Below are 27,038 nucleotides of genomic sequence, written 5' to 3'. Positions count from 1 at the left end.
GACATACAGAACAATATTACTGCAAAAAATAAAAATACCAAAGCAAAAACACCATGTCATGCACTGTAATGTAAACAAACATCTGGATGGTGCCAGTGAATATTGCAAACAAAAAGGCAAAGTTTTCCCAAACTATAAAATGTATCTATCCAAATCATTTTGATAAATACTGCCCCGAGTATTATTACAGTAATAAGACATTCAGCTGCTGTAAGGGTCTGCGCAAGCAAATTAGGAAAATTCAATAAGTGGATCAAGGGTAAAACATTATTAGAATATCAGCCAGTTGAAAAAGAATGTTCCTAATGTCAGAGCAATATTGAGCAATGCTTAGATCCAAAATATATAAAATGATGTGCCTACCTGGGTGACAATGCCTATAATAAAATTCAAATGACTGAAATGATAAAAGATCACCTACAATTTGTCTTTGGTAAGATACTTGTGCATAAGGACTTTTCTACAATACATTGTACACACTGAACTTGTGTGTCTACCTCTATATAACCTGTCACAAATCCAATGGAAGTTGCCTACCCAATATGGTCTCCCATTTGATCATGTATAAATGGTTAAGAAAGAGGGCAGGGGCTCCATTTAATGTCTATATATTAGGCAAATTATGATAGTATGATGTGTGTGGACCTTCCAGTGTGTAGACCTGCCAGCCCAATAGCCTGCATCAGCACATGGATAAGGGAAAGGCCTACCTGTCCCATCTGCCGGACACATGTTTCTGCGATTGTCCCTTCAATTCCTAATGCAATCATTCAGGTATGTAGCATAGTCCTATCAGTCTTTTATAAAACAGGTGATAATTGTATTATTTATTTTGTGTTTTTTAAAGAATTATTCTAACACAGAATATTCATTTTTTTCTTAGGACATCCGCGTTCCAGGTTTGTGGCGAGTTACCGTTTGGTGTGAAGAACTGCAAAGAGATCTCTCATTTGTCGTCCGAGCCGAAATCCTGAATTCACAGACAAGGATTTTTTTCTTTACAGATGAAAATGCTGATCTTTATATTCAGCTGGCACCGACGCTAACTATCCGGATAGCAAACCTACGGTCATAGGAATGTCAGTGCGCTCTCCCGAGGATGGGATCCGACGGGCAGGAGGCCAGAGGACACCGGTGAGACCAGGTAAGTGGTTTTTTAATTTTTTTTAGCTACCCCGAGTGTGGCTAGGGGTTACCGCTTTCAGCATGTTTTTTTCCCCCTAGCCACACAATTAGGATTACTGCTCAGGGGGTTCACTCCCCTAGCGGTCTAATTCCTTCCAAATTTCCATGCAAAAAGCGGTACAATTTTTTGCATACAAATTTATATTTCATTGTAGGCAATAATTATTAGGCATATCTCACCGATAATAAATCCATTAATGATATACTTTAAATAAAACACATAAATCTGTTGATAAAAAAAATACAAAAAATATTTGAACATTTAATGTAACAGTACAGTAGCATATAAAATATATATTATATGACTATTTCTTTGTATTGGACCCAATACAGCTATTTTGTATTGAATGCAATACAAAATGATTTAAATTTCCCACCGATCCTCCAGCCCACACCAACGCATGCACCGATGTCACCGGGAAACCCCAGAGATCATCTCTGCATACGCCGGCTGGGGATCAAAGAGGTAGGACATGTCCCCAGGGCCTGCAAGGACCAGCAAGACGATGGGGGACAGCGATGGAACAAGGTAAGTGGGATTATTTTTTAGTTAAAATCCACCCCGAGTCACACTAGGGAATACCGCTAGGGGGGGTTAATGTGGTGGTGTCCTTCTTTTTAGGACTTCTTTACACTCCCCACAGACTCAGGAACATTGTGGGGATGAGGACTTCCACTAGGTACAGCCAGGGGTCTGCTTTTGCCAAAGAGAAGGAGGACACTTACTTTTTACCCCCTTCCTTTTGTCAAGGTACATTCCATGGGGACAACAGAATTAGGTTAGGAGAGGGACACACACACTAATTTCCTGTCAATGAAGTATTCATTGAGCTACTGCCACTCCCCAAAACTTACAGTAATTTTTAGTAGTTACATATAACTACTAAAAGACTTTTACCTCCAAAAAAATTGGGACAAACATGAATCATCCACTGAAAGACATGCTCTAATTTGCCTAAGAAGTACACAGATGGACAAACAAATTAGCATAGAGTAGGTCACACACATATATACACACATTAACAAACATATATACATACACATAAACACATGCACACACCTACAAATATAAAAACACACACCTACATACACACACACCTAGTTACTAGATGAGGTCTAAAACGAACATAGATCCAACATTGGAGGAACGATGACTAGCATCAAGTAGGGTAGTGCAGAGTAGATTAGAGTAGGTCCTGCCCTAAAGAGTCTACGTTGTCGTGGTGGGCAGGCTTGTAATCATTTGGCTGAAAATGTGTCTCAGAATGGGAGACACAATCATTTTACTCCACTGAGTTTCATTTTTGGCCGAATGATTAAACTAAAGGACTCTTGAATAGTGATGAAACACAGTGTAATGTAGTTATATGTTAAACATAAAATAATAAACATCTCAATATAAAAGTTAAATAAAAAGCACAAAAATGTAGTTCTGTGTACTGACTTTTTTCTATGTTCTTATTTTGTTATGTGATAAATGATGAGTGATCCAGCAAACCTGAAACAGATCTGGTCCAGGATAGAAAACATTTGTTAACAAATAGCAAATTACGTTCAGAAAATCCATCCCGGGTTTGCTGGATCACCCAGCTTCACTGATGAAAGTCTGTCCTCTCCAGCCTTGGAGAGCTTTAATAAATCAGCCCCAATGGGTCTGATTTATTGAAGCTCTCCAAGACAGGAGAAGATAGACTAACATGGGAGAACCTGGGTGATCCAGCAAACCTGGAATCTAGATGGCCCAGGACTGAAACATTTGCCATCTAATAGCAAATGAATCCATTCCAGGTTTGTTAGATTGCCCAGTTTCTCCCATGATAGTCTATGTTCTTCTGTCTTGGAGGAGCATTAATACATTATGCCCAATGCATCATTCACTTATCATCTGCAATAGCTTTTGGAACGAGCTAATAATTGTTAAATTTAAATGCAGGGGGTACGGTAAGCATTTTGCCATAGAATTGCTTAACCCCCTGCGGGTTAGTCTCACTGCAACATATATATGACATCAATGGTTGATAGATCTCAGAGAGCTCCATCCAAGTAATGAAAATCACTGACCCTTCAGCAAATAAAGGTGATTGCATTTTTTCGTGAAGTGTGGATCACAAGTTAGGTTGTACACAACCTTTACTGTGTTTGAGGCCTCAGTGATCTGTGTCTCCTTTTTTCCACATGTGTGTTCTATCCTTGCTACTGTTTTATTCATTTACATTGTTGTTTCTTTGACTGGATCAGTCTGCAGGATTTAAAAAATAATTACTGGAACTGTTTTGGTATGTGCATACACAGTTTAGTGTACATTCTTAGCATGTCTGAGTCCTGGGATCTTTTCAAATGATGTCTCCCTGGGGTGGCCAATCAAGATGGCCATAAACAGATTGGGAAAAATACTAGGAGATGGGCGATAGAGCAACCAGGGAAATTTTGGCCATTGCATCGCTGGAGAGAAGCTTGAGGGACCCTCAAGTGACATTATCTCTGAATTTTAAAAAACCTAAAACAGCTTTACTTGTTCAATATACTGTGTAAAGTTATCAGTTTACTTATCTATCATAAATAATATACATATGCATTACACTCAGGGAAGTATTGGAACATTTGATCTGGGAGACAAACATAACCACATGGGTCCTTCATGGTGCTCGGCATACAAGTAAGGCACAGTGCAGCAGTGATTGGAGTCCATTGTAAAAGGTCAGTGGTAGTTTTTGCAAAACAATTTTTTCACTTATATGCTAGAAATGAACAAGACGATGCTTTATAAGCAGAATGATTACTATGTCTCAGCAGAAATTATAGGAACTTGCCTAAAAAATATATTTAGAAAGTATTTAGTATTATTATTCAGCCTCCTTACATAAATACATGTGACTTATTTCCGAGTTTTTCCTTTTTCCCAGTGTTGACTTCTTTTAGCAGATTCAGATCTGAACAGTGAGCAAATACATGATATCTGAATTGGGTACTGGATGAATTCAGTGTCACTAGCCCAAATATATTATCTGTAATATGGCCCAGGGGGAAATGCTACCCTGCCTACAACCTAGTGCATCCCTGATTACACTGGTCTGACCTCCATATTACTGCTGTAAAGCAGGGTGCAAGAGTTTATAAATAGTATGGTAGTGAAATTAGGGTACCTAATTGTAATTTGCCAAATACTCAGGAAATTCCCATCACAAAGCTTGTCCTTACATGTACATTGACAAGAACTATGCCCTACTTTTTTCACAATGTCTGGCATTCTGAAATTTTCATCTGTGTGTTTTCCCAGCCCTATTGTCGCTGGGATGTTTCGTGTTTTGCACCCTTCTTTGAGTGTATAGGAGTGTGGTTGTCTACTCATATTTTGCATACAAAAATGTCATAAACACTGTGACAAAAACTATGTGTGGTATTTAGGTGGCAAAAACGCTTCATGGGAAATTCCTATTTTAGCTAGTCGTCTCCATAACACTTGTACCTATTTAAATATTTTCTATAATATTTCTCACCTCCTGTTTTCATGACAGCTCTCACATGTAGGATTTCCACTTATTTTTTGTCCTTGTGACAGTGGTCGCCAGAGCCAATATTGAATCTTCCCAGTGGGGCTACCAACAGATATAATTCAGTCTAAACCTAGAAAAGCAATTTACCTTGTAATCTCTCTAAAGCAGTGTTTCTCCCCTCTTTAATATGGAGAAACCCCTTGAAATATGTTTCAGGTCTTTAGGGAACCTATACTATAATTACTATATCTCCAGCTTCTAGTACATTAGTGTGTTGTTTAGTAGGAGGAATGTCTCTTACACTGTTGGCCAATGGGAAGAATGTATCTCTTACATATAGCCGAGAATCAGGCCAAGGAACCCCTAGCAATCTCTGGAGGGAGCAAATGTTTATTCCCTTTCTGGCAATTGTCACCAAGGCCAAGACTATAAGAAGTCTTCTTTTCATCTCCTGTTTTTTGACAATTAATGAATTATGGATTTCCCATCCTTTCCTTTACCAAGACATTGCTCACGTTGCACGACCAAGACCAATAGTGAGTTACAATTTTTCTAGTAATATAGCAGAAGGCACAAAAAACAGGGTTCTTACCGTGTCATATTAAAAAAAATGAAATTGTTTAACATTTTTAGGTCAGCACTAGCAGTTCTTGTGTTTCTCGCTCAACTTTGCAGATGTAGGCTCAAATATTACCAGATAGAGAGTGCACTACTTTGTATTGCTTTCAAAGTTTTGTTACCTTCCATTAAACTGAGATTTCCTTTGAAGTGACATCTGAACACAGTACTAAAAAAATGATTGATGTAAGCCATTACTTAAACAATTGTTACCAATTACACAAACAAGTATAGTGCACTTATTACTATTACAATTTCCTATTTATTAAATTAATAATAATGTATGACAGTGACATCAGTAACGGTTCTTGCCAGTGGAACACATGAATCATTTTTCCACTGCTTGATTAAAAAGAATTCATTGTTAGACGACCTTTCAACTGGTATGCTAATATGCGGATAGGAAAGTGGTAGATAATGTACTGAATTTTAGCTGTTAATGACAATACATCAATGCAAATCTTACCTACACAATTACCTTTACCTAAATTGTGTTTAGATTGCATGTATATAAATGCAAAACTTCTTGAATAATATCTCTGCTTTTTTTTTTTTTTTTTTTTTTTTGCAACATGAATTTCAAGAAAGTCTCCCAAAGAGAATTCCCTTCTAACACAGTTGTCCCCAGAACCGGTGTCCTCTTTTGACAATTTTCTGTTAACTTTCCCCTTTATATTTGAATAATATAAGGAGGGGTCCTCGGGTGTTAAAATAATAATATTTAAGTAGAAAATGAAACCACAATCTGCTTTACAAAGGGTTACAAGTGGCTTATACCAGGTCATATTTCGTTGAGATTGTTATTGTAAACAAAGGCAACTGGATACAACTTGGAAGTTAAAGCTAAGCTCCAAACATTTTTAGTTCTAGATTTATTAACACAGTAATTTATAAATGTATTTTTTGAATATAAGCAATTTAAGTACTAAATTTGACCCAGCATCAGCCACTTGCAGTTCCTGTAGAAGGGCTCAACTATCTAACAACAGTTTTCTTTTACAGTAGAGCAGAGCAGCCTGCTGCCTCCTGGGATACTTGACGTAGGTATTTCAGGCTCTAGGTTTCCCATTCATTCTTTACTGCTGCAGCAGTAAAGATAGAATAGTAGAAAATATTAAAAAAAATAAATAAAAATTACTATTTTTTAAAATAAAATAAAAATGTGATGATAGTTTAATCAGCTACTGGTTTAAAAGTAGCCACAAAAGCAACAAAATTTGCCCTTAAAAGAATATGCTTGCCCATTGAACATGTCCCATTACATTGATTCTAAGTAATAAAATTTACTTTGAAGGTCACTTAAACAATAGCTCCCGTGGTTCTTCAAATGCTGATTTTCACAGTTAAATAAGAGAATCATGGTAAAGCTTTTCTTTTCCTTTTTTTTTAACTTAGAGGCTTTACTGGGATTTATTTTAGGCTGAAAATGGCAGTTTCAGTAATCTCTTCATTCTTTAATTGTTGAACATCTGGTCCAGCCCATCTTTCAGATAAAGCGTTGTGTGCAGTATCTGCGTTTTTTCAGTTTGTATATATTCCACTTCTCTGTCTTTTCTCTCTGTCTGCGTATTTATCCTTATTTATTTTTACACTTGCAAATGATTGAAAACAGCAAAAATGAAACCGCAGAAAACAAGACGTATTGCCAAACCTGCCTGATCTTACACACTTGTACTCCGCGCAATATTAAATGATAATTGGAAAAAAAACATGCAGTGTGTATATTTCTAATCTAAAATGAAACACAACCACTCATCATAATATTTATAAGGGATTTTCAGCACATATTTTACATTGGAACCGAGTATTTATTTTCATCTTCCTGAGTTACATTATAACATGAATTCTGGTTGGGATGTCTCTCACACCTTAAGGTGTGGGCTTACAAAATTGTAACACTTTTATTAAAACTAAATAAAAATATGATATCAGAAATAGGTAATTCTTCTGAAAAAGAAAACTAATTGATGCTTGTATGATAGTTATATACTCACCAAGGGCAATGATGGTAGGGCAGAGAAAGCTTTGCTTCAACATCTAATTAACCTTCCTAGTGGTAACCCCGAGTGTGACTCGGGGTAGAAAAAAGTGGCTGAAAGCGGTAACCCTGAGTCACACTCAGGGTAGGTAAACCTATGGAAAGGTTAGTAAATACAGTGCTTACCTGATCCGCAGGCGTCCCGCGTTATCCATCGCCGCAATCCCTGTCCTCTTCCTTCTTCCTCCAGCCAGCTTCTGCACCCTATAAGTCACCGTGGAGTTCCCGGTGACGTTGGTGCGTGTGTACGTTGCCGGCGGGGCAGGGTGGGAAATTCAAAATCCACTTGTATTGCATTCAATACAAAATAACTGTATTGAATGCGATAAATTGGATTTTTATGTGTAAAAGCAGTACATTGATTTCAAGAACATTTATTTTACAGTATATATAATAGTATGAGTATATTATGTATTTTTTTTTTTTAATTTAAAAAAAAATAACCATTTTTATTTTTTTTAAATATATAGATTTTTTAATTTATTCAATTTATTATTTTTACATGATTTTGTGTTTTTAACTTTATTATACTCATACTATTATATTATACTGTAAAATAAATTTTCATGAAAAACAATGTACCGCTTTTAGACATTTAAAACCAGAAAGAAATGAACCGCTAGGGAGGTTAACTCTTTTCTTGACTATGTCTTGACTATATTCACTTTTGCACATAGGCACCCCTGGCATCACTTTCTATAAGCAGCATTTATGGAATAATGACTTTATAAAGGAACCAAGACCATGCCCAGCAGCTGGCCATCATATTAAAATCAAGTTGGGAGGCAGAAAGTGGCAGGGTGAAATGAGTTTAGTTTTCAAATTTGCATTAAACTTCATCTTCTATATCCCCTCCTATATTGACTCCTTTTGATACAACGTTTACCGAACCATTGATAATGCAGTTATTTATAGTGCCTAGTTTGAATTGCCCAAGTTTGTAATAAATTTACCTAATTCAGTTTGTGTTTGCTGTCCTGTTTGCATGCACCACTTGCAGTCATGTGACCAGTGATTTATTGATAAAAATGCAATACATAGCACGCTCCTTTCTTTGAACAGGTGGTTGCTTTACAATATATTCAGCAAATGAAATCTGAGAGTCTATGAGTGCTGTGTCCCACAGCTATAATGTCTGAATAATTTCAGCATACAATACAAAGAAATACAACACTTGGTCCAATTGGCAATCTCTCCAAAAACACAAAGAGTGTTTGTATTAATAAGGCATGTATTTGTGAATTATTAACTACAGTATTGCCTTGCTTTGTAATTTTCTGCATCTCAATGCTGCTGATCGTCTTCAGTTTTTTCAGTCACTTTCCTTAAGGAACCACGCCTGCACAATGTGAGTAGGAACAGCTACTTGTAGTATGTGATGAGTTACTATGCAGAAATACAACTAGGAAACATTTGGCTCCCTATAACTAAAAAGCCTGAGCAGAGACCTTATTTGCTGCAGCAATGGATTAATTTAAAAAGATGGAAAACAATTTGAAATTACAATTACATGTTAAACTTAAAGCTAAGCTGGCTAACTCCACCCAACTCAAACTAATTACTGCCATCAAAAATTAAAACCATCCTTTCTAACTGCCCTTTTAACTCTGCCTAATGTGCAGTCACATGAAGCTTCAGTCCCAACTCTTTCTCTTCATTTGTGTTCAAAAGTCAGGGTTATTTTTCAGTTTTCCATATCACTACCTACATGAACTGGACAATTCCCATTATTGCCCAATGTCGGGGGCCTCTCAGGATCCCTAGGAGAATCTGAAGGTGATGTTGTTAGAAAAAGGGAATCATCTATTACATGTGTTGCTCTGGATTACTAGTCCCCTGCACCAAGAAATTTTGCTGACTGGATACCTAGAACATATTCTACATATTTTACTGAAAGCCCTGGGTCCTCAATGCATTTGTGCAAGGATAAGGAAATTATTTGGATAAGGATAATGTTTGCTTTGTACAAAGAATGTTACGTTGAGGTGGATGGCATAGTGTTGCAAGGTTATATTGGATGTCCCAACCCCTGGCCTTGGACTACTAAGCAAAGGGTCAATGAAGCACTGCCTTAAGCTGCGTAAACACGTGCAATAATTATCATTGGCATCATATATAATGGCAACCAAACCTGATGCTGTTCATAGCAGCTCAACTTTTTTAGGAGAGATTATTGCNGAAGGGACATCACCTGTAACCTGTCACTGCAATAATGACCTGCCTGATCATGTATTCTTAAAAGTGGAACTTAGGTTCCGTTTTAAAACAAGCCTTGTCTATTGTCTTGGTACAATGTAAAACAATCATAAAAAGTAGATGACATTGCTGTGTTTGGAGATTGCCATAGGATTACATTGCATAAAGCCTACTCATTCCAAGCCTCTCAAAAAAAGCTGAAGTTATATGCTGAGTGAAAAAAAACTATTGTTGTCATACATGTTGTCTTTTACATGTTTTAATTGTTGTTATATTTAACTCATATTACCCACCCACCCATATGTACCCACATCAAAAAGACCATTTCCAGAAGCATAAGACGTCTTAACTAAACTCTGTTGTTACTCTAATGGTGAGTAATAATTCTAATGGTCTTTAGCAGTAAAAAGTCTCTATTTTCTTTTTTGTACATAATAAAAATATTAAATAAATTATGGCTTAACTATGATTAACATCGCCTTCACTTCTCTTTGCACAAGTTTTTTTATACTGCAGGCCTTTTGCCTGTAATTCCTGCCCACATTCCTCACACATTTGTCATCTGAACCACAGCAGCACTTAGAAAACTCGTATGCAGCACATGACAGTTTTGTTCCATTTGAAAACAAGACTATTGGTACCGCCTGAAAACCCAGGTTGCTTAGAGCTGCAGTATAAAAGCTTATTCACTGGTATTTGTATGAGAAAGGAGCATTATACTGCACCGTGTATGCTCATAATGAATCTCTGTTTTCATCTGAGAAGCAGCACTCACCCAGCACCTCTGTATGAATGGTACATAGTATCTATAATTAGCCTACCTTGGGAAAGACCAGAGATGTCAGCCGTGGGTGTGGCAGGCCAGTCTAACTGGTTTGGGAGTTACCATTTCTATTAAAACATCCTTTATTTTGTCCGATTTACAATGTCAAAGTAAAAGACAATTTCAGGTAAAATGCAATCAGATTTTGCCATGACATTTGGGCAAAATATAGACACACAGAAGATTGATAACACTTAACATTCTTTAAAATTATTATTCATTTTGTTTGCATGCTGAGTACTTCCTACAATGTTCACAGTATACCATCCTCTCTCCCGTAGCCTGTTCCCAATCATATTCAGACTGGTAAGGCAAAGTTGAATTTGATATCTGGCTGCAAAACGTTTTAGTGTAGTTTGTGGCACCAGCTATGTGATGGGCAGAATGTTTTTTTAGTCCAAAAAAATCCCAAATCATCACTAATGCTAGTACTGAGCATGTGGGTTGTGCTCCTTATGTATCCCCAGACTTCAAATAGATCTGTGGTCTAGCTATAGAATTCAGCCAATAAACATTAAAAACATACTTAGCGGGCATTAAAATATGTCTTATACAAACTCCTTCCGACTTCAAACCAATAGTTATCAAATTTTGCTGCCAGAAGAACTAGAATAACAAGCCCCACTGCTATCCTGAGTTGCTCTTCCTCCTATTTGTGATGCTGCAGCTTTGACATCTTGATTTATAATATATTAATTAATAATATATTAATATATTAATTATTAATATAATATTTTAATTTTCCTGACAGGATGTGGCCTATATAATTGGGTGTTTACTTAAAGCAGTGTATCATTCCGCAAGTACACTCCTGCATGTTAAAGATAGATCCAATAAACTCACTTAGGAAGATATGGGGAAGAATTAAATTAAAACTCACATAATGGGTAATTTCCCTGATTTAAGTGCTAGATCTGACCTCTATCTGTTGATCTATCAATATTAGAGATTGGAGATCCTAAAGCACCTTTCTAGTGCTGAATCCTTTTTGGACCAGTATTTGTCGCAATCATGGGTATATCAGCTTATATTTAAAAGTGTGTTATACAGGTATATTTTTGTTTTATAATAAAGCTAAACTCCAGGTAAATATACAAAAACAAACAAATTTGCAATTAAGTTTTTACTAAAAACAAAAAAATTAAAGCTGCAAACACAATTCAGTGTCTTTTTACAACTCAGTACAAAATGTGTGATGTATATAATTATTGGCGTATTAATGGTATACTGTGCCTAACCCTTTGAGTATTTTAATACATGCAAAAAGAAACAATGGGCCTGATTTATTAAAGTTCTCCAAGGCTGGAGAGAATACACTTTTCACAGTGAAGCTGGGTGATCCAGCAAGCCTGGAATGGATTTCTTAAAAGTAATGTTCTATTTGTTAGCAAATGCTTTCAATCCTGGACCAGATCCATTCCAGGCTTGCTGGATCACCCAGCTTCACTAATAAAAGTGTATCTTGGAGAGCTTTATTAAATCAGGTGCAATGTGTAGCTTTTGGTGTGCATTTTTTGATTTATGGAAATTTAAAGGGCAATGCTCTGCTCAGATGTCAAATATATCTCTAAGGTCTTATTCACATAGGTTTCAGCTTGTAAAAGACCAGTGTATACAACAAGCCTTTAAAAATTATTCCTCAAACTTCTAGCAGCTTCGTAGAAGCATTATAAGTACAATTTAGCCCCAGTTTTGGAAATTAAACACATATCTAAATCTGACATAGGCTGACTGTCACTTTAAAGGTGCCATCAGGCTTTAGTAAACTTCAGCACTACTTGAAACTTGTTGAAAGCCTCCTAAAATCTACTAGCAGCCTGTTTAAAAGTGACAATCAGCACACCCCTTAAGCTTTGTATTTAAAATTCCCATACTGTAACTGAAGTTTTCTTTAAACTCTAAAACAAAACCAGTGAAAGGTTGCTGAAAGCTTAATAAATAAAAATCTTGCTGCACAAGCTGATGTTATTACAAGGTACCTGAATTTGTCTGATTTCAGCTTCTTTTAATCTTATGTACAGCCAACACTGGAGCCAGTGGGGTATACCGCATGAAAAGCAAATCATTCAAACCCAAAACTTAGCATGTTTGTGACATGGCAGGAGAGGCAAGCCACCATAAATATAGGTCACTTGGCAAAGAAAATACTAATGGAACAAGTCATTCAAGTGGACATTTCATCATATATTGTTTACTTAAAACTGAAACCTTTATGTGTTCACTTTTTTTTAAACTGCCTTGTCAAATTTCTCAAAACGTTTTTTGTTTTTATTAAGTTGGGCAAGGTCTAGGTTCCTGGTGTCCTCAGTTCTCCAGGAGATAGGTCCAAAGTGATTCCAGCACTCTAATTTGGAAGAAAACGTCCATTACATAGCATTTTGATCAAGAGGACCCACGAGTCCCTAAAAATATGTTTAAGTTGCTGCTTTTATTTCCTTCCTAAGCTTAGAAATAAATTACAGTCCTTTTTTTAGGACTTAGAGTTGTTTGTATGCTTTTTGACAGCAATGCCACCATCAGCCATGCACATGAATATTCTTGTGGCCTTAAAGGTATGAGTGCTGGATGGACTTTCCTGAAATCTCATCATCACAGATATGACAAACTTCGAAGGTGACTTAAGCTACGTACACACTTCCAATTTTTATCGTTGGTAAAAGAACGACGAACGATCCTGCACGATATCTGCGAACGATCGTATGGCACCGATCCTGTACCTACAGATAACGGCACGATCGTTCAAAGATATTGTACACACGATAGATGCGATCGTTTGAACGATACAGGAAGTGACGTGCACCACAGGAAGTGAGCGAACGTTCGTTCACCGCGCATGCTCAGACCATGGACGATCACTGAACGACCGTACACACGATAGATGGTCAACGATCGTCGTTGACCGATCCGCCGGTCCGGTCGTTCATTTCCAACGACTATCCTCGTTCGTCGGCGTCGTTGGTTACTTTTTTTACGAACGATTTTTGGCCAATCGGTCGTTCGTCTTTCATTTCCAACGATAAAAATTGGAAGTGTGTACGCAGCTTTAGACTTGGCCCTGCCAAAGTGAGTTCTCCATATAGTTCTTAAGATAACTTTTTAGAATGCTTGGTACACTGAAAAGCTGCATCCAATTGCTGTTTGGTCTCCATAGCATGAATCAAACTCACGAAAGAAATATCCTTCTGGAAGTCAGACTTAGCATGTGATGGATCAAACCCTAATATCTTCTTCAAGCATTCAAATGTGAAAAGGTTTCACAATAACCAAGTCAGACAGACTCTATAAGTAATGCATGTGCAATATGTTTACGTTAAATAGGTAATTCATCTTAATACTACTATACTATACTACATAGCCTGACATGAACAAATACTGTAACTATATATTCATGTATCTATATACTAATGTATACAAAGCAGGCATATGATTTTCTTGCAATTTAATATGTCACCAATGTGTAACTATGTACAGGATTGTTAAATGGTACCATGGCATGAGATATGAGTGCTGACATTCCCGATGATTATTGTTTAGATTATGGGATCTGTTAACCCTCTTTTTACATGTCCATATTTTATCTTGTAAAACTGATGCTGATATACCTTTTCTAGTATTTTAGGCCAATACTTATTAAAATGAAATGACTGCATTTTCTTTTAAACAAAATAAATATAGGTATTAAGGTTTATTAAGATAGGATCAGGGTAGATGTGAATCCAGAGGAAGTCTCCCACAATGTAGATTCAGAGATGATAAGAAAAGAGCAGCATCCTAAGCAGCAGGACGTCAAAAACATGCAGCTAGACAGGATGTTTTATTATAGTTGGCATACTAACAAAATAACATGAATCATCATACATTTTTTAGAACATGATTTGTTAGAGCAATGCAATACTAATTTTTTTGTTGCTCAGTGGAATAGATTTTTCACTGCTGCTGTGCCTTAACTTCTCTTCATAACCTGCTGGTTCTTCTTACACATTGGTCGACCACATTGTTGTTTGAAATATGGATCACTTCCCTTTAGTCTCAGGGCAGTATGCATTTTTTACAGAACTTTTATGAATTCACATTTAGTTTTGGTTTCTTTTCCCTTTTATCATTTGTATTATTTGCTTGTTTGGTTACCACATATATACACATTTTATTAGTTTTCCCCGATAAAAATCAATTAAGAATACCTAAGAGGTATTCATATATATATGAATCCACAACTCCACAACTTTTGATTGTCCTTAGGATGTAGTTTTATATATATATTAATAATATATTATAATTTTATTTTATTATAATATTATATTAAATATAATATATTTGTTTGAAATGATATTATATTATAATTAATATATATTTATTTTCATTAGATGATGTAATGAGCTTGTGTATTGAGTGTATAAAGTTTGTATTTTATAGTTATTTTCTTCCTTTTGTAGTTAACATAATTGGTCTTTTCAGTTTCCAATCTATTTTTGTGCCTTAACTGTTAGTATAGAAGTTTATAGATTACTTTCCAGAACATGGAAAATATGGTTTCCTTTTTCTAGCAGTGAGGCAGTGACAATTTGAGTTTTGGTTTTTAGCCAAGCTACCATAAAACATAAAAAGTTTTCAATGTATTCCTATAAAGTATGCATTGGAGGGCCCATACAGAAATGCTGTACCAATCTATAGCATCTTTTTCTCAACCTTTTTAACATAGGGGAAACCTTGAAATACCTTTCAGGTCCACAGAGAACTGTAAATACTATAATCACAGCTCTCAGTACAATAGTGTTATGGTCAGTGAGAGGAATGCCACCCTAAGACAACGTACACATGTACAATTTTTGTTGCTGTACAGAGAGTGACAGATGAAAGAACTAGCACTGTACATGCAGCTCCCATTCTGTTCTATGGTTCCGCAGAATCCTGGTTGTGAAACACTGCTCTATAGGAACATAAATTAAAAGTAGAGCTTAGCCTGTGACAACATCTCCAAGGTTGAAAATTTATACCACCCAGGTATGGGAAAACCTTTGAGTTGTAAGCTTATAAACCTTCATTACCAGCCTATATTATACAACAAATACAGTATTACAATATAGGCTGGAGATTGTATCATGTTACTGACAGCGTCCCTTCCTACTGAAAGTGATGACTGCTGAGATCTTTATGAGCCACGTCTGCAACTAATAACAATGCATATGGATGGATTTCAATAGGTAATTAGCTTGGGTGCATCATTCTGCCATACACATGAGAACATTACCACTAAGGCAGTATTTGGCCTAACTTGAACATCATTTTCAATCTTATTATCTGAGATATTTCAACCTTTTATGTTAAACTGGAAAAGCTTTTTACTTTGTCTGCATTTAGAGGTCCTAGCAAAGCAGACGTGTGAACAATACCACCAAATTTCTTATTACATTTTATTCCTAATATGATGAACTGCTGCTAAACAGTGTGCTAAACAATCTCAATGGTATTGACCTGCATAATTCTTAACAAAAAACTAATTTTATTAAGCAACCCCACATGAAGAATCCTATTTTACATAGTAAACGGCCTATCCATGCTGCTTCGGTCCTACATCAACTACTAGGTGCTAGCATAGTGGTCCTTCCCTTGCAGAAATATGTGATGGGCACTCCATCTTCTATGCTGAAACACTGAATAGCCTTACCCTCAGCCTTAGACGGGTGTACAAGCTACTTTTCTGTTTCCTTTTTTTTCTCTGATTTCACAGCACACTGTGAGCTTTTCAGTGTGGATCAGAAGCTGAAGAAAGTCATACAGAGTCCACATTTTCCCAGCTGGAGGATGTTACATAGTTACATAGACAAGATCGAAAGGACATTGGTGCATCAAGTTCAACCACTAGGGAAATAAACATGCTAGAAACCAGCATATCCCAGATAAAATCATAAATATTTAGTTGATCTAGAGACGGGGTCGGCAAAGTTTTATGACCGCTAGGCCATTTATGGGGTGGGCGGGAGCACACTAGGCCGGACCGGCCCTAATGACCCCGCCCACCACCAGGGAACACCCCCCGAAATGAAATCCCTCTCCTCTGTATGCATTGCGGAGGAGAGGGATTAACCTTCAGGGATCCTTCCCTTTTACCGTGGCGGCAGAAGTATCAATGCCGCCGTGGTAAATAGGGGAGCAACTGCAAGGGGGCGGCTCCGGTAGTTCCTAATGCCCCCTGGCAGATCCTGCCGGCATTGGGACAGATTGGCCAGGGGGGTTAGGCCGGAAAGAACTACTGGCTAGGCCGTATCTGGCCTAAAGGCTTGAGTTTGCCGACCCCTGCTCTGAGGAAAGACAAAAAAAAAAGCCCCATATCAATATAGTTCAATTTGCTCCCACATGGGAGACCTCCAGACCAGCGGTCGCCAACCTTTCCAACCTCACGGACCACTAAACTCATCATTTTTTTTTTTTTCAAACCAATTTTATTAGTTTTGTCATTTTACAAAAACAAACACAAGAACAACAAACAACAGGGGGGTCAGAACATAATGAAAAAAAAGGAGGGGGGGGGACACTTGAAGCTTGACATTCTTAAAGGTAGCATACCATCAGTCATAAAGTCCAATAATATTAGAGTTATTAGCCATTTGCAGTTGCGGTAGTTGTGATATTTGTAATGTACCACGTAGAGTATTGGAACTCATTGAGGATCGAGGAGCACTCAGAGCTTGTAAATGTATACATAAACTCATCATTTTAAATCCCACAGACCATTAATATGAATTTTTTTATAAAGATAAATCCATTTGTAAAAAAAATATATATCTTCCTAATGGTGCCTGGCGAGGTCTAACGAGGCTCTAAATTCATTGATCAGCTCACGGTTAAGTGAAGTATTACTATTGTTGCTGTTATTGTTGGTTGCATTATCTTTGGTATTACCAAAGAAATGCAAAATACTTCCTTGCTTTTTCTCACTCATTATGGGTTTATTTCACTCGAATCTAAGACCTAACAAGGAATGATAGTTATCAAAGTCAATATTTGATTTCATTAAATATAACAGTTAAAGAAAATACACAGTTAAGGTCATATTTACCTAAAAGAGCATCTGAGATTTAAACAAATAAAATAAAACAATCAGATAAGAATCGATATTTGGGAAGCGGGGTGACTGTTGTAATAGTCGAAACAATACTGATGTGTACGGCTCTGCAACGGTTGCCTCATAAAACTTAAGACTACACTGACACCACGCTGCACCTCCCTTGTTTTTTCCGTCTCTAGTACAGTTTGTGAATTTAGTGCAATATAATGGTAAAAATTGTCATTCAGAATTTAAGAATTTATTAGAATATTATTTTTGTTTTATTAATAATAAAACATAAAAATTGCAAATAATGCCCAAATTTTTCTGTGGACCACAAACATTTTCTCACGGACCACCAGTAGTCCATGAACCACTGGTTGGCGACCACTGCTCCTGGCTGCATTTTTATACTTGCATATCAACCACCAAGAACCCGTCCACAGCTTGCATCGGTGCTGCTGACTTCTTCCACCTGCCATGATACGCCTGATAGTATCATTGCACCCAAAATTTCAGGTTATGGACAGCTTCATATTTCTTTTAAACTCTATTGCTAAAACCTCTACATTTGAGCTCCTATTTCTGCAAACCTCATTTAGCTATTATTGGATTATTGTTAAGCCCTGACCTGCTTTACTGCCTTTATTTTATATGATAATGATCACATCTCAAATTTCTGTAATATGCCATGATAGGTTCTCACTGTTGGAGTATTAAAGACATATAATAAGCCATGGACTGCATCTGGTAAATCTATAAAAAAATATTAATACTTTTGGGTAAACTGAGAAGCCTAGTTCACATGGTGCAACACTATATATTACATGTCAATGTAGGTAACAGGCATTTGCACACTTTGATGCAAAAAATGCACACAAAAATGAAAGAACTGCCTTAATGCAACATTCTCCAATAAAGTTTACAGTACTTTCCTGCACTTTTAGGAAGATGAGAATCCACAACCAAGCCTGTAATGATAACAGCTATTGGCAATTCACACTTGGCAGGAGTTGCAGAGCAGAATAAGATGTAGGGATCTCACTCTTACATGTTGTGACACAGAGTATGAGTGTATGAGAGTATGTGTGATCCCTCCCAGCATGCTGAGCACTGAGCAGGCTTGTTGGGTTAGGCTGGGCGTGTACAGATCACTCAGCAGAAAAAAAGCTTCTGGACCAAATACATTCACATTCTGCCCTGGATAGAGGCTGACCTATGGTAAGAACACTACAATCAGGGAGTGGATTGTACAGCAAGATTGTAACTGCAAGCTCTGCATCCTCAATCTGCACAGAAGAATGGAGACCAATGGCTCTGTACAAAAAGATCTTAGTAAGTGCAATTCCTATCCATGGCCAATGTGTATTGTAATAGAGGGGCAGCCTCTGGTAGACCACACCAGGTGCGATAGTGGTAAGGCATGCTAGGATTGGATACAATACTAACTACTACTGGATACAATGTTGTTTATTTCTAATAATCAACCCAAACAAGGGCTCATACAGTGTACTGAGTTATGAACAGAGTTTAGAAATTACTGAAATATAAAATTGGTTATTTCTCAAAAACTGTATGACTGCTACATGCATGCTGAACACTCAATATATGAATAGGATTTAATAGTGGCCATACATATAAAACTATGCATGCTGAAAACTAAATATATGAATAGGATCTAATAGTGGTTATACATAAAACTATGCATGCTGAAAACTAAATATATGAATAGGATCTAATAGTGGCCATACATAAAATTGTTGTTGATGATCAATCAGATGCGATTCTGATCATTTTACCTGAAAAGGATTACCCGCAATAAAGGAAATCATTTATTTGGTTTAAATGAATTTTTGATTATCCACTTGCATATGTTGGTGAAAACCAATGTTTTCTGGAATGACTGTTATATTACATTTTTTAACATAGTTAGAAATATTGCAGATTGTCCTACTTTAAATGCTAAAATCCCATCCAGCTGCCATACTTTAACATTTTCCTGCCTGCTAATTGTAACTCCTGCTTCGTGATGGCTAATTTTAACTCCTTTCTTCCTGGTGCCTATACCTTTACCCCTCACTTCTTGTCCCTGATCTGAAAACAGGATGAAACACTGCTGCTGGCTCCCAGGGTTCTTCCATAATGTATGCATAACATATATCCACATTATGGGAAACTTACCTGCCTAAATACCCCTATTTACATCTGCTGTCTGCAATGTACCTTGTCACTGACCTCTTCATCCTATTGTCTATGTCAGGATGATGTTACTGCAATAGGAATCCCTTCATCTGGGCAAAGAATTGTGCCAAAATGTACCCAGAGCTGAGCATGCAAAAAAAGAGAAAATGACCGACCAGTAGAAATATTTTTGACAAGAGCTATCAGTGTCTCCTCCATCATTAAAGCATTCTTTTAAGTAGACTTTAGTTCTGCTTTAACCACTTTTTCCATGGTGTCTAAAGTTAACCCCTTGCCTAGCCTTGCCTAGTAGCTAACCCTAACCAAATCTAAACTACTCAAAACCTAACGAGGTAAGTAAATTGTCTTCTCCTATCATTCATGTTAGGACAATTTGATGGGTAGGATTTACTAGTATGCCCACTTACACAAGATAACAATGTTATGACTATCCATCCAGTTATAAATTTCTTAGTTTGTTTTTATTTAGTAACTTTTTTTTTTATAACAAAGCTTTGATTCATTTGAGATTGAGAAAAGACTGATTCGGTTTTTATTGCTAACTTTGTCTCTGTTGAGCAAATTCCCTTTTCTGTTTAGCTTGTTGTTTGTGTGTGTTTTGTTTTTTGCTATGTATACTTTTTGCTGATATGCATAAATATGTAGATTGTCGTTCTTCCAAAGTGGCCTAGCTGTTATGCTGATCCCCTGATTATAAGTCTCTGATCTGGCATGCTGTAAAATTTTAATAGGATGATGAAACTGAAAACACAAAACCCAATGAATTGACGTGACAGCTGGGGCAAATGACATTTTCCAATAGGTGAATAGGCTGACATTTTTTTCGGAAAGCAGGATACCCTTAAGTAATCCTTGGTGACAGATATTCTTTGACATGCACTATGCATGCAACAAGTTATTTAAAGTTTGGCTAAATTTCAACATGTGGGCAGCAAAGTTTATTTCCTGAAACTAGAATACCAACAACAGAGACTTTGGTTTTGGAGATAAATATAGAACAACAGAGGATTTGTTGCTATCAGATTTGCGTGTTTAGAGACACTAGAGTAAGTAGGTCAGCTGAAATCACTAGTTATGAGATGTCTGATGAATGTAATAAGATCAAATGTTTCTCATGCAGTCTCTTAGGAATGAGGTTGGGTGTTTGTGGAGGAAATAGTTTATATAAGTAAGTCTATGCACAGTACACAATAACACAAGGAGGTGCTCCGAGTATAGCACATACCAAAGATTGGTGCTCTGCCACATCCTGCTGGTATTACTCCAGCAATAAGTAATCAGGTCTCTGATTGTCTGGCTCTGTTCCCATGTTAAGTTCAGTGAAAAGTTTCTGCTGTGTTCTGTTAACATTTAAATTAGTTTACCTTTTTCCAGTACAAACAGTAATTTTGCTGTAGTATGTTTTAAAATAAATATTTAATGCAAAAATCTAATTCCAATACAATACCTACCAAGCTTGGGACCTATAATGATCAAATAATTCAGTTTAATTGCAAACCTGTTGTTTTTGTATGGTAGACAATCAGCTAGCGTTAAAATCGGTGCAATTTGTTTAAACGGCATTCCTTCTAATCTCAGCTGCATATATTGGGACCAATTGGCAACCTTCCTCATATATACCCTTATAGGTTATTATAATAATAATAATATGAATTCCAATTGTACATATCCTGATAAAAATGCAAGCTTATATGCTTGTCCTGACTGCAGAATTCCTGTAAGTCAGTTTATTATCTCACATTAATTTTTTATGAGTCTGCCAGACATATTTGATAAGCTGCCAAGTTTTTGGCAGCATAAAATGTGTGTGTGTATGTATGTGTGTATATATATATATATATATATATATATATATATATACACTTTTGGAGATTGTCTTTGTTTTTATTTTGATTAGTCATGATTGGTGCTTTCTAAAACATTACAAGTTTTTAAATGATGACAGCATTTTTTGGTCTTATATTTTTCATTAAAATAGGTGGCTGTGCTCTGCACATTCAGATAAAATTTGCATGTCATAGACAAAAAAATAAAAAGGAGATGTAAAACTATCACTTCCAAAGACCACTTTCACTTCCCCAGCTGTTAAATATTCACCTTCCCTCACTTTTTTTACTGTCCCTTTTAGTCTCCAGGAGGTAATTGAATTACCTGGTACTTCTCTGTATGTTGAACATGAGACAACCTGATGCACCAGATGCCTGCTTGGACAATTCTGGGGCACTAGTGTTGCCCTTCATGGAATGGGGGAAAGTCTTCAGCCTTACATGAGATTCAATCGGGCTACAGGGCTTATTTTCTTTGTATTCTGAGGTAGAAGGGGAATAAGGGAAAGGCAAGGATAGGCAACAAGGAAAGTGGCAATAAGGCAAACCTGTTTTGGCAAAACAAAGTTTACTTTAAGCAAAGTTGTTCACTGAATAGTTTTTAGGCCTGGTATTGGTGTCATTCCATACAGGAACTTACAGGTCACAGTATGAAAAGACGGAAATGTATTCGCCTTACCACAGCTTCTGCACTTTAATGGGATGACTTCAAAGTTTTTTTTTGAAATGTATGTGAAAAACATGTATTCTAAATCCCAATTAAAATGATGTCTAGCACAGTGCATAAGAATCTTTTCATGGGATTTGGAATCCTAATCATTCCCAGAACCATTTCATTTTAATGTTTATGCCACCCTTGCCTAGGCACTGTGGGGGTATAAGCATTTCCTAAAATGTTCCCACAATTGCATATTTATACTACTAAAATACAGCTTATTTATAAGGAAGAGAGAAGTTTGATATTACCAACTGACATTTTAGTGCAAGGTAGCTGAAAATATTTCCTTTTAATAATATGAAAAGCATTTGCCTAAGCCAAGCAAGCTGCACTGTGGTTACTGAAGCCTCAGTGGAAATTGGCATTACAATTGAGAGCTACAAACATTTTTTGCAATAGTAAGCAAGTATTGTAGGCACCAATAACTATTTGTGAAGAGTAGAATTCTATTGGAATCATAGCCTTGCTAAAACAATAAAGAGTGAGCAGGCAATACTGTGGTGCACAGGATTTGCTGCTTTTGATAAAACAAAAAAGTATATGTAAAATAATATGATATAGATTCCCACTTATGTCATAGTTGCAACAAATACCTTACAGCTTTTCATGTCTTGGATGGCTCCCCCACCTGCATTCCTTCTACACACGTCATCTGTATTTCAGAGGCTGCATTCCTGCACAAGTTCATGTGTGCTGATCTAGTCTGGTGCATACTAATAGTAAGATGTGCAAATCAACAGGGTCACTTTAATTCTGTTCTTGCCATGGAATTAATTTTCTGATCACTCTTCAGGCAAATAACTTTTCTTTTTTTTTTATCACTCCCCACCCGGTCCATTTAGCTGTGAGGGATGGAAACGTAACCCTGAGTATGGTCACTGTAGTTGGAGCTTACACAGAGCTGAGAATGGTTTGCTCAACAAGTGCCAATGCTACCCCCTGAATAGAATGAGTAAAAGTCGGATGCTTCTCCATTTCCATCAGTGCTGGATAATTTTTCAACAAAGTGGGCTGGAGGAAGTAGGATAAATTTGTGTTGCTTGGGAGGAAGCACCTGTTGCTTTTATTTATTTGTATAGACCACAGATTTGCTTTAAAGTGGATTGGATCTCTTTAGGAATCTAGGAAGTTAGCTAGGGTATTAAAACTGGCGGTATTATAACAAGGCAATCACGCAGCAAACACAATTTAACATTTTATGGAATTTCCTTGCTATCGGAATAAAGAAATCAACCCCTATCAATCCTTTACTTTTTACTGTAATGTGTCTGTAAATGTTTCCTGGAACCCTGAAATGACAAGTATCAGGGAATCTGGTGACGTGTTGGTTTCCTGGCCATCTCTGGGTTCAGTATTTCCTAAATTGCTTACTAAAAACGAGAACTCCCTGTCTGTAAAACGTGCCTTGGCTCAGTGAATGAGCAAGCTATTGAAACCATTCAATGTGAAAATCCGGACCATGTTACATTTTTTTCCCTTGCCTTGAAATAATACCCTGCATAGGGGTATAAGATGCAAACCTGAGATTCCAGTTTTCTATTTGTTGTGAACAAGAGCCATTTATTACTTATCCCTGGCAGGCTCCACTCATGCAGAGTTTAAAAATAAAATCTGTTTTATAAACTGATGACATAATTCTTGATGTAGCATAGTCGTGTTGGAGTATTTGGTGAGCAAAAAGTCCATGACCCATACCAAAAAATCAGATCAACTAAAATGTCTTTTTTTTTATCTTGCCATCCTGTTCTAGTACTATATAAATATCCCACAACCATGTTTGTTATTCCGAGATAGGTAATGGTTGCTAAAAAGCATTTTATATCTGAAATGTCATACCTGTAATCCTGTCAATTTAATCTTTTTTTCCATAACATTTGGAATGTCAGGATCAGAACACTTCCTCCTGTTCTTCATACTGCAATTCTCAGCACAGCACAGAATTTGGATGCTGTGATTTTCATTAAATCCTTGGCATGATTTTGCTCTCATATGACCCTTCATATAGTCTCTACATCACTATAATTAGAAGTAGTGAAATCCTATTAACAATTATTTTAAAGCCATATTTCACAGAAAACAATTACAAACAAAATCTGGGTTAGATTGTATTTTTGTGTGTGTGTGTGTGTTTAAGGGGAAAGAGGAAGCATTATCTGGCCTAAAGGGGTTGCCAAAATCTATCAATTTGATTCTAGCTGTTGGCTTCAACAAGATATAATTAATCTGTAGAGATTTCATTTTAGCCATGTATATTTCAGAAATTCATTGTCAGGAAAGGCTGTGACTTGTATAGCTACACAACATTTCGAAAGGATATGAGTTGACAAATTATTTCCTGAGTTTTCTAAAATTATGCACCATGTAGCCACAGTTTTATTGAGGTATTCATTGCTTTTATTTTATTTAGTGCTTTTATTATCATATAAACATGTAGTCAATTTTTGTTAAAGCCAAAAATTCTACCCGTTTTCCATTTAGTTTGGATACAGTGGTGAAGGGTAAAAACCCCTGTTAAAATGTTATTGTCTATGTCACTGGTTTTTCCGTTACGTTCTATCTGTTTGATGGTTGTCAGACTGATCAGGGAAATCTTTCTTTTGGATATACTTGGGAATTTTCCAGCTCTGGCGTGTTTTTTTGCCTCCCCCCTCCTCTTGATCTCTGGCTTTTCCATATCTCTGTGTCTTCTCTTCCACCCACCTCCGTAAGCATATTGGTTTCCCATTCCCATCATTGCACCACCCTACATCTAACTATCTCTTGTATCCAAGCTGACTATTTCCCTCCAGACTGTCCTCCTCCATCTAGTTGCTAATAGCTGCCCATCCTTGGTACTATCTGCAAAGCATTCTTACTGGACAGACCCACTGCAACTTGGCCATGGCCCCAAATTGTGCTACATGGATCACAGCCCCCTAATAAAAATACTTTCAAGCTAAGCGGTCTTCTGACACTTTCAGGTTTGCTTATTGGAACACAAACCACAGCAATATTTGTTAGAATTTCCTAATACTGAAATATATAAACAAGCATCACAACTAGGTATTTAGCTAGAAAGTACGCTATCAGTGCAAAAAGGTAACGGCAAAGTGTGTATCTGTCTTGTTCTGTTTTACCTTGGTATTAGCAGAATGATAAGAATGTGAAAAATGTTTCACTTCTCTCTTGGCTTTGTACACATTTAGGAAGTGCATTCTGCTTCCTTGAGATCTTGGGCCATGTCCATTTAGCTTTACAACATTAGTCTGGCAAGGATTCTGCAGGGGATATAAATAGGTGCCTTGTCCTACAAAGCTAAGCTTGATGCTGCAAGATTTTATTCAACAAAATAAACCCTTTACCTAAAGGAGAACTAAACCAGCGATACTCGCCTGTCTCAATTCTGTTGCAGGGCACCGCTATCTTCTTCTTTCTTCTCTTTAGAACAATCTTTGACCTTCTTGATTTGCTGGGCTGGGAGGTCATAACTCATAGGACATCATTCATACCTCGTACTCACAGGTGAAGCTGGGATCATCATGCACAGCTCAGCTTTTTTGCAGATACCTGGACTTGCTTGATCGTGAATTTTTAAAAGTGGAACATTAGTTCCACTTTAACACTTACATGAAAAAAAAAATAACTCTGTACACTGTCCATGTGTCTATGGGATGCTCAGTAGACAATAGTAAAGCATATTGACCTCCCATTCTAATAAATTTGTGCATAGCTTCCAGTTGTCCGATTACTAAGAGACTGTTCTGTATTTAGCTTTTTATCCAGTGATCCGAATTGGGTCATTTCTTCATACTAGGACATTAAAAGGTTATACATTCACACAAAGCAAACAGTCAGGTCAGTGCATTTGTACACATCATACACGTTATAATATGAAATATAATTACACTAAGTAGTTTTACTATCTGAATCCTAAATGAGCACTTTCTGTGTTAAAACTGACTTGTTATAGACATCAATAGGTGAATATAGAGCTAGCTTAAAACTCTAAACTGTTGCTAACCTACATTTAGCTCCCAGTTGTAATCATAGTATGATTTTCCTAAACGAGCTGAAAGAAATCGGCTGTGGGGACTAAGTTGGGAAAGGTCATATTCATATTTCTATGTGGTTCACAAACACTCACCTGGGTGTCAGATATAATGATAGACGCTGTTAGGTGATTTTTTAGTAGCAGTAGTCAGCACCTGTCACCTATACAAAGCTAATAGAGTTATACAGTAATTTTTAACAGCCATGACATCACTATGCCGTCTTATGATAACCATGAAGTGGACTTATTCTTTAACATTATGCTTAACATGAAACAGTGTATGTATCAAAATTGCCAAATCACGTTGAAAAAATGCTCCATTACCTGACATAATTAATAAAGGATTTTTAGAAAACCTTTAGTTTTGACTTGCAGCAGTTTAATTGGGTTCTAATTTATAAATTATAGTCAGCATAATTATCCAATTCTTCAAGCAATAGGACATTAAATAAGAAATATGTATGTAAAAGATATGTTTTCTAAAAAGTTGTCTTAAGGTCTGTTATTAGAGATATACAGTAAAAATGAGACTGCAGTGTGGCTCTGCCCAGGCTATTACTATGCCTATCTATAAAACCTAAGCTGACCTACCCAATTGTGCTGTAATCATCAAATGTACAGAGGATCTGTAGCACAGCAGGAAATGTCCATCAATGATAATGTAGAGAAATACCAGAGTTTTCCAAACACTAAAGTTCAGAACAATGTAGACATTTTACTGACCATGCAATGGGTTGTTTGTAAACCCAAATTTCCTACACTTTATAGTTTACTGCATTTGATTTGATTTGAAATAAAGTAGCACAGTCTTTATAACCTGTGATTTGGTTACAGTAAGCGTTTACTTTGTTCCCTGGCTGAAC

General features: G+C 36.7%; 1 protein-coding gene across 1 annotated transcript in view; it reads left to right on the top strand.

Moving 5' to 3' along the window:
* The first annotated feature begins 630 nt into the window (after window positions 1-630).
* The window catches only part of PLCD1 (phospholipase C delta 1), a 71,633-nt gene continuing 45,225 nt past the window's right edge, over window positions 631-27,038 (top strand). The window contains 3 exon segments of the mRNA XM_072413387.1: window positions 631-774; window positions 884-899; window positions 1,031-1,144. Of these exon segments, the coding sequence (XP_072269488.1) occupies window positions 631-774; window positions 884-899; window positions 1,031-1,144 (274 nt within the window).

This window comes from Pyxicephalus adspersus, chromosome 5, assembly GCF_032062135.1.
Source record: "Pyxicephalus adspersus chromosome 5, UCB_Pads_2.0, whole genome shotgun sequence".
In the NCBI taxonomy this organism is placed as follows: domain Eukaryota; kingdom Metazoa; phylum Chordata; class Amphibia; order Anura; family Pyxicephalidae; genus Pyxicephalus; species Pyxicephalus adspersus.
Note: the sequence above shows the minus strand (reverse complement) of the source record. Positions and strands in the feature narration are given on the sequence as shown.